We start from the raw sequence: 13,941 nt of genomic DNA, 5'->3' as shown, positions 1-13,941 counted from the left end.
AAGTTGGCATTTATCTTAACTCTATAATGCAATATCTGTATTTCAGTTTACTAAACAACAACAACAAAACATTAACTGACCTTGACAGTTACAGCAGTTATTTCATGGTTTGCAAAGTATTTTCTTCACAACTAACCTGTGAGTTGGACAGCTCAAATATTATGTCTCCCTCCCTGCTTCACGTTTCTCCCACTCTAATCCATTTTCCACTCAGCAGGTCAAGTGATTTTTCTAAGGCATAGTTCTGACCTTCCTCCCCACCCTGAAAATGAGCTTCCCTGACTCCTTTTACTTCCAGGATCAAATATCAACTCTTCTGTTTGGCACCATCCACGCTCCACAATCCAGTTAAACTGGCCCTCCAGCTGTACTTCACAAGCGGCATTCCAATCTCTCTTCTTGCTCTGGTTGCTCCCTTAGCCTCCAATGCTCATGCCTCTTGGTTTCAAGATTCAGCTCAAGTCTCACGTTCTGCTGGAGGCCTTTCTCTATTCCCCCAGATTGAGAAGAGACTGTTTTAAATCGGTAGGAGGGACAATACGGTGGACACAGAAATACTGTGGTAGAGAGAGTCTTTCAAAAGTCCAAAATTTCTGAGCTAAAGTATACTGCCAAATAAAATCAGAATATATTTAACAAATCTTGTCAAAATTATACGGACTATGTAAAAATAAATGCCGCCAGGTCATGCCCGGTGATGTAGTTAATAGCCAGTGTAAAATCAGTTTCTTGTGTGTGAAGATTTTCCTCAAATATTACATTTCAAAAATATTTTGGCATTAATTCTGAGCTCCATATTATTGTCTCATGTTTGATTCTTGGAATTAATTGTGATCACTCGAAGTAAGAAATATGATGTTTTATAATGCAATAATAAAGAAACCCAAGGAAACTTTACAGTGTTTTTCCATTCTTCTTCAAATGTCATTCTCATTTACATTTCCCAGGTCAAATCCTGAAGATATTTTATAATTTTAGAGAATGCCAAGGCTAGAAAGGAACCTTAGAGATCACATTCTTCAATCCTGCCTTTTATAGAAGAGGAGGTTGAGCCAAACAATGTATCATGGCTAGTAAATGAGTGGTCCAGTTGGGAGTTGGTCCCAGGGCTTCTGAAGTCCAAGCTCATGGTTCTTTCATGTAAACCATATTTTTGCTTTCTAAGACATTCTAAGTCAGAAAAGTTTTTAAAAAAATCAGTCATTATTATCAGTTCACCTGAAGTCAGACATTATCGGGGTTTAGTCTGTCTTAGGTATTTTCATTAAGAAATCAACCACCAGGATACTTGCATGATAAAGCATTTATTAATCATTAAATTCTACCCATTGTGCTAAGTGCTGGGAATAGAAATTTAAGAAAAAAGAAAGGGAGTCTCTGTCTTTTTCTAATGAGAAAAGATAACAAAAGTTGGGGGAGAGGAGAGAAATATGTTGCAGGTGTGAGTACTCTAATCCTTATTTTGAGGTTTGAGCAGTCCAACCTGGCCAATCAACCCACCCTGGAAATTGGATGATACTGATTCCAATTTTGACTCTTCAGTCTTTGTTTCTTCATATATCTTGACTACCACCATGTATCTGGATTTGGTCTACTAGAAGATGAAATCATTGCTACTGTAAGGGTTTAGTGATAAATGATCCTCACAAATTATGTGAATTTTAATTACCTGAAAATAAAATTTTTGGCAGCTGGGTGGTATAGCAGATAGAGCACTGGGCCTGGAATCAGAAAAACTCATCTTTGTAAGTTCCAATACAGCCTTAGACATTTACTAGCTGTGTGACCCTGGGTAAGTCACCTAACCCTATTTGTCTCAGTTTCCCCATCTGTAAGATGAACTGGAGAAGGAAATGGCAAACCTCTTCAGTATCTTTGCCAAGAAAACCCCAAATGGGGTCATGAACAGTCAGACAAAACTGAAAAATGAATGGACAAAAAATAATTTTAAAAATGTTCCAGGGGTGGGGAACCTGTCCTCGAGGCTACATGTAGACTTCTAGGTCCTTGGGTGCAGCCTTTTGATTGAGTCCAAGTTTTACAGAACAAATCCTTTTATCAAGGGGATTTGCTCTGTGAAGTTTGGTTTCAGGCAAAGCGCCACACTTGAGGACCTAGAGGGCCATATGTAAGGTCACAGGCTCCCCCTTCCTTACTCTCCAGTTGTGTATAAAAACTCCTATGTCAGGTGTGCAAGAACTTTCTTTGGATACTATTTAACTCTTGCTGGAAGGAAGTTCATATTTCCCTAAAACTTGTGTCAAGTGAAATGTGGGTGGGGTCCATGACAACATTCTTTTGCTAGTGATATTTTCCCTTTACAATATTAAATGTGAAAATAGGTACAAAACAAAAATACGAGCATAATCTTCTACACAAAAATTGTTTAAGCTCATTCCCATATTTTCTCAAACCCCTCCATCATCCTAGTGTTTCCCAGATCCCCCTCCAATCCGCCCCCCAAAAAAACTATGGCTCTTATTAAGAGATAACAAGCCCCAAAGCACTCTATGGTTAAATATTAATTTGGAAAACAAATGGTCTGAGGTATTAACCTGATGCCTGGCTCCACCTAGTGGATTGTAGTGTCAGGCGGCTTGCTTTGCTGGCCCAGTGAGAAAGGCCAGTAATGCTAAGTAGTAGTCATATGGCACTTGAAATGTTAGCCAAACAGCCATGCACAGAAACATTCATATTCTCTTTCTCTCTCTCTCCCTCTCTCTCTCTCTCTCTCTCTCTCTCTCTCTCTCTCTCTCTCTCTCTCTCTCTCTCTCTCTGTCTCTCTCTCTCCCTCTCTCTCTCTCTCTCTCTCTCTCTCTCTCTCTCTCTCTCTCTCTCTCTCTCTCTCTCTCTCTCTCTCTCTCCCCCCCTTCCTCCCTCTCTTCTTCTCTTTCATCTCTGTCTCTCTCTGTCATATAGCAAAAAGCATTAGCCATACTCCAATCTGAGCGGCCTCATCCATTAGAGCTGTGAATATTTCTGAGTGGTAACACAGCTTCAATATATCTGCTTTCAACTCTTGTCCAAACAAACCAGGACAAAGAAAATAGTGACTTTTGAGAAATGAAAGAGGAGCCAAATATTAGCTCAGCATTCAAAAGGCTGATCAAGCATCAGAACCCCTTGTGTTCTCTCACTGTTTACTTACTTGTGATTTTTTTTTCTTTTCATTAAAAAAAAAGCATTATGGGGGCAGCTAGGTGGCACAGTAGATAGAACACCGGCCCTGGAGTCAGGAGGACCTGAGTTCAAATGTGGCCTCAGACACTTGAGACTTACTAGCTGAGCGACCCTGGGCAAGTCACTTGACCCCACTGCCTAGCAAAAAACAAGAACAAAAAAAGAGTTAGGCAATTTAAATTTAAAAATTAAGGGAGAGACAACCAGTAGAACTACAATCTTTAAACAGCTTGCCTTGCCAGGCTTGCTTTGCAGTACCCCCCTTCATGTTGCTGTGTTACATCCAAATTGGGCAGCCCATTATCCATTTCTATCTCACCACTTCCAGTATCTTGGGCTGTTCTGCCTCTGAGCCTTTGCTAGCCATCTCACATACCTAGAATACTGTCCCCATCTTCTCTCTCTCTTGTCTATACCACTTAAAAGCCCACTTATTCTCCAAGGCCTAGCTCATACCACCTTCTCCAAGAAATCTTTTCTGATTTTCACATCTCCCACCTCCATTCCCCAAACTGTAGGAGATTTCTTCCTCCTGTGATCTCTCAGTGTTTTTGTTTGTATGTACCTCTGCTAAAATCCTTGTTGGGCTTTCTGTATGTGACCATTTCTTCTATTCCCTACTAGATTGTAATTCCTTTGGTGGCAGGATCTGTATCTTATTTATCTTTGTATCCCCGCAGGGCATACAAGAGCCTTGCCAAGAGTAAATGACTTAGACATGTTTGTTGAATGAATAATGAATGAATGAAATTAGGAAAATATGGAAACCTTTTTAGCTGGGAGAAAGAGCCGTGAGAGTGAAGAACCACAGAATGGCAGTGGCTTTTTAAGACCTCCATCTTTACAGAAGAATAGATTGTGTGACATGTTGGACTGAGATGATTTCTTAAAGTCCTTCTTAGTGCTAAAATTTTATGTTGAAGGTTTTCCTTGTGTCTTTGAGATGTCCTCTAAATCACGCTTGGAATATGAAATGTCTTAAGCATTTGTTAATAAAAATCATATCTAGCATTTATGAAGCACATACTGTGTGTCTGGCACTATGCTAAACACTTGATAGCTATCATCTCATTTTATCTTCACGACTATCCTGTGAGGTAGGTGCTATTAGTATCCTTGTTTTATAGTTGATGAAATTTGTATTGGTGACCTGGCTGTTAAAGGAGAAAGACTTAAGTAATAAAATGAGTATGTTCATCAAAACGTTTACCCTTAGTGTTCATATTTGTTATTGTTCAGTTGTTTCAGTCGTGTCCAACTCTTTGTGACCCCATTTGGGATTTTCTTGGCAAAGATACTGAAGTGGTTTGCCATTTCCTTCTTCAGCTCATTTTACAGATGAGGAAACTGAGGCAAACAGGGTTAAGTGACTTGCTCAGGGTCACACAAGCTAGTAAGTGTCTGAGGCTGGATTTGAACTCATGAAGAGAAGTCTTCCCGATTCCAGGCCCAATGCTGTACCTACTATGCCAGCTAGCTGCCCCTCTGTTCATACAGAAGTACACTAATATCTGCCCTCTGTAATATGTAAACACAAAAGTATAAGCAGTAATCTCACTCCCATCTTCTTCCATTCCCTCAAAAAAAAAAAAATCCACCCAACTGTACCATGGCACACAGTGCCCCCACTCGCTTGCATTTATGAGGGCCGCTTTTACTTCTTTTGTTGTGGTTGTTGAATCGTTTTCAGTTTCTGACTCTCTGTGACCCTATTTGGGGTTTTCTTGGGAAAGATACTGGAGTGGTTTGTCATTCCTTCTCCAGTTCATTTTACAGATGAGGAAACTGAGGCCAACAGGTTAAGTGACTTCCCCAGGATCACAGCACTAGTAAGTGTCTGAGGCCAGATTTGAACTCAAGTCCTCCTGATTCGGGGCCCATGGCTTTGTCTGTCTACTGTGTCACCTCATTGCCCCATTCCCAATAGCTGCACTGTTCTTAGGCTTCTATAGTGCAACCAAAGCTACTTTATTACAGATGGAAAAAGAATAAATTCTATGAATGCAGCTAGGTTGTAGAAACACAAACCGTCTTTGCCCCCTTAGGAGAGATCATTTGGTCAGGATAGTCTATTTCTGATTCAGATCCTACCTGCCTCTCCAAATTATGAATGTACTCTTTTCAAAATTCCAGCCTGCTTCCATTCATATTGTGGATAGCATTCCCTTCACTTTGTTAACTCTCTTCTGATCTCCACTTCTTTCCCTAGCAAAGTCAGAGAGGCATACCTGGATGAAGTTCTGCTGAACCTTCTGTGCTCAAAGCATTAACACCAACAGGCTTAGAATTAAGAGACTGGGTTCAGGTCCCAGTTGGAATGTAGGACACAGGTCACATTGGCTGTAGCATAGACCTTGGGCAAGTCACATAACTTCTTGAAAATTGGGGGAATAATAATATTTGTATCTTGGGTTGTGACTGTGAGAATCAAATGAGACAATATACATTACATTGTACAGTATTATATTAGATCATATTATATATTATAGACAGCTAGTGTCTGAATCCAGATTTGAACTAAGGTCTTCCTGACTCCAGACTTGTGACTGCATCTACTGGGCCACCCAGCTAGACAGTCTGGTTGGACCATAGGGTACAGAAAGGGGAGTAATGTATAATCAAGTTGAAAAAAAAGGTTGGGGTCAGATTATGAAGGGTATTCAAAAGTAAAGTAAAAGAGTTTGCATATTACCTAAAAAGCAACAGAGAAGCTTATTGACTAGGGGACTGATATGGTTACACCTGTATTTAAGGAAAGAGGGCAGAGTGAGAAGGCAAGTATGATGATAAAGACTGTGAACCTGGAAAGATGGTGATACCCATAACATAAATAGGGAGTTTCAGAGAGGATAGGTTTTGGAAGAAACACAAATTCTGTTTTGGACATGTTGAGTTTGAGAACTTCTGTCCTGTGTATGAGACAGCTAATTTGTAATGTCCACTTGGCAGCTGGAGCTCAGATGAAGGACTAAGACTGGACATGGAGATCCAGGAGCCAACTGCATAGATCTAGATGGTAATCAAACTCATAGGAGCTGATGAAATCACCAGTTGAGTATAATGTGCCTAACTTTATCATAAGTAAGATATGACATTTAGACTCCTGCTACTCTAAAGGGTAGAGAGGCAAGTTGCTAGAAGAGAAATGGGTGGTGGTGTGAGGGTTGCCATTCTTTCTTGTTCTTCCCTCCTCCCTTTGATGTATGGGCACGTTATATTTTCAAAGAAGATATTGTTTCTATTGGCATTAACACACTCCCGGGAGCTGAGGATGACTGGCAGGGCCAATGTGTGACTGCCTCACTGGATAGCTAAGTGTAGCCCCCCCTATCTCTGTTTGACACTAAGCCAGCTTGTCTTGTCTCATGTGTCTTAATTATCAACAATTTCAAGGAAGAGCATGTTTCCCCCACGCAAGGATCGCCACCACCTAACTGAGCTCTCACAGACTTCAAAGTTTGAAGTTAGAAGGGAATTTATGAATATGAGTTATTATTATGAGATCACCTAGTCTACCTCTTCGTTTTGCAGATAAGGAAACTGAGGTCCAGAATGGTGATGTCACCTGTATCAGGGTCACACAGTTGGTGAATGAGGGGAGTAGGGAATGGAATTTGGACACAGGTCCATTGATCGTAAACCAAGCACTCTTTCTCTTGCACAACATTGTGCTATAACTCCTCTACAAAGATGGCTCTGGTTCCATAGGTCATACCAGAGCATCTTCGAGTTGGATTTCTCCCCTTTAATGATTTTTTTCCCCTTTTTGATTAGGAAAATGCTCAGATGATTAGAGAAGTGGAAGTAGACAAAGTGTCCATGTTGCCCAGGAAACAAGTGGAAGCAATCAAAAAACTATGGGAGGACCCTGGAATCCAGGAATGTTATGATCGAAGAAGAGAATACCAACTCTCGGACTCAGCAAAATAGTAAGAACGATAAACTTTTTTTGTGTGAATAACTAGAGTTGTCACCAGGATCCCAAAGCAGGTATTGGCAACCTAGAAGGGAAAATGACTTTCAGCATAGAGACGGTTGTTGCAACTAGGACTTTAGAGTAAGATTGCTGATCATAAGTGAGAGAAGTTTTTTTTCATCAACCTTCCACTTTCCCTTCTGAGCCTTCTCTTCCCTAGTATTGGTCCTCCCTATAGATCTTTCCCAGATCTCAGTCTGAATGAGGCAACACCCATTCAGTGATTAAGCCTAGGTAAGAAATGAGGCAAAGAATGGCCTCTTTTACCTAGTTAAAAAAAATCAATCTGGGAAGGGAAGACTCGGGGTTTCTGGCCAAAACAGAAACAGTTGCAAGGTCTCCCCCCTGCACCCAGGGCCATCTCCAGTCTATATCTTGCCATTGGAGCCAGATGGCTGTGAAGGAGAGAGTGAGGCTAGAGACTTTGCACAGCTCTCCTTCACTTAAATCCAGTTCATGAGACAGCTAGTAAGTGTCTGAGGCTGGATCTGAACTCATGAAGATGAGTCTCCCTGATTCCAGGCCTAACACTCTACCTACTATGCCAGCTAGCTGCCCCTCTGTTCATACAGAAGTACACTAATATCTGCCCTCTGTTACACAAAAGTGTAAGTAGTGATCTCACTCCCATCTTCTTTCATTCCCTCAAAAAAAAATCCACCCAACTGTAGCATGGTACACAGTGTCCCCACTTGCTTGCATTTATGAGGGCCGCTTTTACTTCTTTTGTTGTGGTTGTTGAATCGTTTTTCAGTTTCTGACTCTCTGTGACCCTATTTGGGGTTTTCTTGGGAAAGACACTGGAGTGGTTTGTCATTCCTTTTCCAGTTCATCTTACAGATGAGGAAACTGAGGCCAACAGGTTAAGTGACTTCCCCAGGATCACAGCACAAGTAAGTGTCTGAGGCCAGATTTGAACTCAGGCCCTCCTGTATCTCAGGTTGTGACTATGAGAATCAAATGAGACAATACACATTATATTGTGTGGTATTATATTAGATCCTATTATATATTATGGCAGCTAGTGTCTGGATCCAGACTTGAACTAAGGTCTTCCTGACTCCAGACTTGTGACTCTATCTACTGGGCCACCTAGCTAGACAGTTTGACATCCGTTAGGAGCTGATGTCATGTTCGTCTCTGAGAATGAAGAACAAACAACTACCTCCGTATAGAAAAACAGAGTCAGACTCTTCACTGCTTCACCAGCCTGGGACAAAGGGTCACTTGATCTCAGCTTGAATGTCTCCACGACAGGCAGTAATTACTTTAGGAGGCAGCCCTGCAGATACCCAGCCCCTCCTGATACTCTCTGGCAGGCTCAAGCTCCCTGTTGCAAGCCTCTACCCAGAGCTACCCTCCCCAGTGTTCTGGGCCATAAGTTGTACCCTCCTTCTTCTCCCAATTCATCAATAGTCAAAGCTTCCATTTCTTTCAGTCCTGAGAATTCTTGTAGCTATCAGCAGATCATTGGCTTAAACGAGTTTTACTTGAATTATGATCAATAGACTTAACCCATTCAAAAGAGGACTTGGTAATTATTGTTGTTTTATCATCATCATCAAAGTTGAAGAAGTGCCTTACTTTTTCCCCTGGGTGATAGGGAACACCTACCACCATCACTTTTCACTTTCTTCCATTCTACTTATACTCTGCTAATTCTTATCAGAATTCTTCATATTCAAATTCCTGCCTCTTAATAAGGCCCTTTGACCACTAACTTCTGGGATCCTATGCAGCACCCCAAGAAAATAGGAAATGGTCAGACGGTTTTGTAAAGTATGAAGCCACTGGTGACCTTGTAGCAATTTTACCTAAGACTCCAAGTTGTATAAAGTACAGACAAATACATGAGACTTTGCCCAGGGACACATACAACACAGGGAAGTCACCCAGTTAACCACATTCCCAAGGGCTACACCAGTCTACCATAAGGAACTATAGTTTGGCCACCTTGCTTTCCCTTCTGTCATTACACTCAACTCTACAATCACATTATCAGAGTAATTTAAGTAATAACCAGAGGACTCTGCTATTTTAGCTATTTTAAAGTGTTTATAGGCAGCCTCAAATTAGGAGAGGAGCTAATGCCCTGGTTAAGGCTATTAGCAGCAGCAGCAGCAGCAGCTAGCTACCTACCTCCCTGGGGCTCTTACAGCTCAACTACCCTGCCTTCCACACTGTGGTAAATTGCCTTTTACCCTTTCTTTTGTTCCCATATGCCAAGGAGAGAGCTCTACAACCCCACAAGAGAAAGCTTTCTTTTCCTGGTTTGAGGAATATTGGATTTATCTTTGCTGGTCTGGTGGTGCCCTCTAGTGGGAAAGAAACAAATTGCTAGATGAGACTGAGTTGGAAGGGGTCTCAGATATCATCCTGTCCAACCCATACTTAAACCAAAATCATCTCTACAAACATACCTGACAAGTGGTCATCCAGTCTCTTTTTGAAAACCTCCAGTGAGGAGAACTCCCCCTACCCCTGACTATTTTCTGGAGTAGCCCATTCTATCTCTCACTGTTAAGAATTTTTTTTTTTTACATGAAGGCAATTCCCACCTAGTGCTTATCATTCTTTCTTCTGGTGCCAAGAAAAACAAATGTAATGTGACTCTCTTGTTTCCCTTCCTTCACCTGAGCCTTGAATGCATGATCTCAAGGCCTTCAGCTTCCTGAACACCCTCTTCTGGATGTTCACCAAGTTAGTAATATTCTTTTTAAAGTGTGGCACCTAGAATGGAACCCAAGCCTTGAGGTGTGGCCAACAAGAGCAAAGTATAGTGGAACTATCACCTCCCTAGTACTGGATGCCGAGTTCCTTTTAATGAAGCCTAAGATTGCATTAGCTTTCTTGGCTATCATATCACATGGTCAACAAAATGAACTTGCAGATCACTAAAGCCCCTCAAATGTTCTCTGATAACCTGTTGTCTAGCAATGCCTCCTCTATCTCTCGAGGATATTTTGTTTTATTTTGTTTTGACTTAAGTGTAAGACTTCATATTTCATTTTGTTAGCCTTTCAAGATCTCCTTGGATTGTGACTCTATCTTTCAACATGCCAGTTATCACAGACAGTCCTCAGAAGTCATCTCATCCAACGCTCACATTTTACAGACAAGACAACTGAGGTCCAGGAAAATTAAGCAATTTGCCCAAAATCACACAGTTAGTAAGCATCATCAAACAGAAAGCTTGAACTCTGGTCCTCTGACTCCAAAGCCACTGCTTTCCTCCATCACACCATGCTACCTCCCATCCTTGTTGATCAGCAAATTTGATTAGCATGGCATACTTTGTTCTAGCCTTTCTAGACCAAAGATACTTTTCCTTAGCTGAGAAAATAGAAGTAAAAAAAAAAAATGTTTGAGTGGTTATACCTTCTGTTGTCTGTTATCATCTGTTCCTTCTTAAGAGGTCAACAGCCTTTTAAGATCCTCCTTTTTCCCCAACATAATTTAAAAACTCTTTTCTTTTGTCCTTGACATTCCTTCCCAACCCTGGCCCATTCTGAGCATTAGTGCTGGGGATACTTTTCTTACATAATCATTGTAATCATCCACTTGGAGAGTGGACAAAAACCAGCCCTATTTTCATCTTCTGAACATACCTTTCTAAAATCTAAGCTGGCCTGTACATCCACATTATTTTTTTAGTTTAATTTTTTTCAGTTGCCAAGTATCAAATTCTCTGTTCAATGTTCCCTCCCTCAATTGAACAATAAAACCCTCTTTATATGAATATATATACATATATATACACATATGTATACACACACATATGCACATGTGTGTATATGTTTGTACATGCAGTCAAGTAAAGGTAAACTCCTAATTTGTCCATGTCCAAAAATGTACATCTCACTGTGCATCTTTGACAAGATGTGGGTAGGATGCATCATTTTCTGTCCTCTGGAAGAAAATATTAGCTGCTTTGCTTATGTTAAAGTGAGAGAGCTCTGGAAGAAGTCTACAGAATTAAAGTTCCCCATCACTAAAATATCCTATCACCATGCTAAGTTCTGAACCAGTTTCTCCTAGTCCTCATTTACTTTTTTTTCCCTGCCCAGGTGGCATACAGTATCATCCAACGACAATATCACTTGTTTCTGCCTCTGATTTATACTATGTGCACCATAGGAACACAGGAGATCTCTCTGTTGTTGATTTTTGAGTCAACAAGTAGCTGTTTGAATACTCCCCGGCAAAGGAAGTACTCACCACCACTCCTTACTTTTTCTTTTGGTCCTTCCTGGATGATCTCTCAGCTATAGAATGACATTAGTATTTCTTAAGAGTCCAGCTCCTTCTTCCTCAAAGCACCTACTTCCTACTCAAAGAAACCACTTTCCTCCTTTTTGGGAATAGCTTGACTCTATTTTCAAAAATGTAGAGAAAGTTTAAGTAGAATATACTTCTTGAAAGGCTATTAGGCATCTGGTAGTGCACTCTGAATCACTCAGGTTGCAGGTTCAAATCGTGTATTCCTAAGGCTGTAAGGGAATTTAGCAAGTCACTTAGAGCATCTCCTGCTATTGGATAGGACTAGATCCTTAAACCATACCAGAAAGTTAGACTGATCTCTTAATTCTCTAAGATGGGAATGCTTAACCTTTTTTGTGTGTCATAGACCCCTTTGACAGTCTGGTGAAACCTGTGGACCCTTTTAACGAATAATGTTTTTATATGCATAAAATAAAATACATATAATTACAAAGGAAACTGATTAAACTGAATTATAGTTATCAAAATACTAAAAAGTTTTTTAGACCCCCACATTAATAATACTTTCTCCAAAGGAAACTCCTTAACGTGATGAGTAACTAATTTCTTAAGTTTTATGGCCAGGAAGTTGTAAACAATATCCCTGTTGCAATCATTTTAATCCTTCTCTCTTATTCTATCTAAAAGAAAGCAGAATACCTTTTCAAATAGCTAAAAAATATGTTATAACACTGATATCCTAGTCAAGCTCCTCAGTCAGAACTGTTATGTAAAGCAATGATCTAGTACCCTGTGGTTAACCTGTAAGGCTCCAAAACTAACATTATAAAGTTACTTCATTGCATTCAATAATTCATTATTAAAATCCTCCTTTGCCTTGATAGTCTTGACAGGGAAGTGGTTAGTCAACTTTCTGGAAAGTGCCAGGTTTGACCCAGAGAAGTGAATATCTTATTCAGAATTTTTGTTCGTGGGATGAAATATGTAGTAGTCATAGGTTTACAGGACAGATATTTATCCAGGCATGATTAACCAAAGACAGCTAACCATCCTTCCAGGGTGTAGTGGACACCCCCTAGCCAAAAAACCCTGTCCATTTCATTAATGAACTGAATCTGGTTCTAAGGACCTTGACGTTTTGCCTAGACAAGACAATGGAAGAGGCAGTAAATTGGAGCACTGCTCTTTTCCTCTTCATGAGCTCTCTTTGGGTGGTCTTCACAGGCTGATTTTTGTTTTGTTATTAAGCCTCCATCCAATTATGGTAGCATAATCAAAAAGAAAGCAGGGCAAAAAACAAATAAGGAAGAAGACCATATTAAGGCAGGAATGGGAAATGAAAAAGCAGGCTGATAGACCTCTGGACTAGAACAGAGGGCTGGAGGAATGAAACCTTGTCAGAGAGGATGGAGGGTTCATATTTGATAGCCTAAGGAAATTAGAGGAAATGTCTTTAAAGATGTCCAGCCCATTAAAACTGTTGTTTGAGTATTGCCCAGTTCACTGTTCACTTCTTTTCTAGCTGTAGGGCTTAGAGAGTTTGTCTTTTGATATAGAGGCATTTCCAAAGAAGCAAATCAGAACTTCTGTGAAAGTCACTACAGACTCAGACCACAGAAGTTCATTAAGAGGGAAGTAAGGATCAGCTATGGCTGTCACAAGCAGCTTTATCAGGGAAAAATCATTATTAGGATCACCAAAGCTTAAGTATCATTTAATCTAAGCAATTCTTAAACTTTTTGGTCTCCGGACCCATTTATACACTGAAAAATTAAGGAACCCCCCCCCCCTCCGCAAGAGCTTTTGTTTATGTGAGTTATACCTGTTGTTTTGTTACTGTATTATAAATTAGAACATATTACTATTATCATGAAAATAGTTTTGATCTTGTAGTTTGCCTGAAATAGTTTCAGGGACCCCTAGGAATCGCTGGACACACTTTTAGAACTACCGATCTAATCCACCCTCAGAACAGGGAAGTTACTTAATCTGGTGTCACTAAGCAACTGAAATTACAGAATAGATGTTCAGATTTGGAAGGGATTTTAGTACCACTTCAGCATCTCCTCTAAAACATCCCTGAACAGTGGCCATCCAGGCTTTACTTGAAGATTTTTGGGAGGGGAAATCTACCCTGGACAGTCTCCTCTACTCTCAGACAGTTCTAATTGTTAGGAAATGTTTTCTTCACATCAAGCCTAAATTGGCAGGATATAAGATAAATCCACATAAATTATCCACACTAATATATATTACCCACAAAACCCTGCAGAAAAAAAGATAAAAAGAAAAATTCATTTAAAAATAACTACAGATAATATAAAATACCTAGGAGTCTACCTGCCAAGATACACACAGGAACATATAAACACAATTATAAAACACTTCTCATACAAATAAAGAGAGATCTTAACAATTAGAGAAATATTAATTGCTCATGAGTAGGCCAAACTAATATAATAATAATAATAATAATAATAATAATAATAATAATATAATGACAGTTCTACCTAAATTAATTTACTTATTCAGTGCCATACCAAATTAATTGAAAAATAAATGAT

The 13,941-nt window shown here is 40.0% G+C and overlaps 1 protein-coding gene across 1 annotated transcript in view; it reads left to right on the top strand.

Moving 5' to 3' along the window:
- Positions 1-13,941, top strand: part of GNA14 (G protein subunit alpha 14) — a 266,352-nt gene that overhangs the window by 234,497 nt on the left and 17,914 nt on the right. Inside the window, exon 3 of the mRNA XM_020995630.2 lies at positions 6,955-7,109. Within this exon, the coding sequence (XP_020851289.1) occupies positions 6,955-7,109 (155 nt within the window). The remainder of the gene's footprint in view (positions 1-6,954; positions 7,110-13,941) is intronic.

The sequence above is a fragment of the Phascolarctos cinereus genome, unplaced genomic scaffold, assembly GCF_003287225.1.
Source record: "Phascolarctos cinereus isolate Bilbo 61053 unplaced genomic scaffold, phaCin_HiC Scaffold_4;HRSCAF=312, whole genome shotgun sequence".
Classification (NCBI taxonomy): Eukaryota; Metazoa; Chordata; class Mammalia; order Diprotodontia; family Phascolarctidae; genus Phascolarctos; species Phascolarctos cinereus.
Note: the sequence above shows the minus strand (reverse complement) of the source record. Positions and strands in the feature narration are given on the sequence as shown.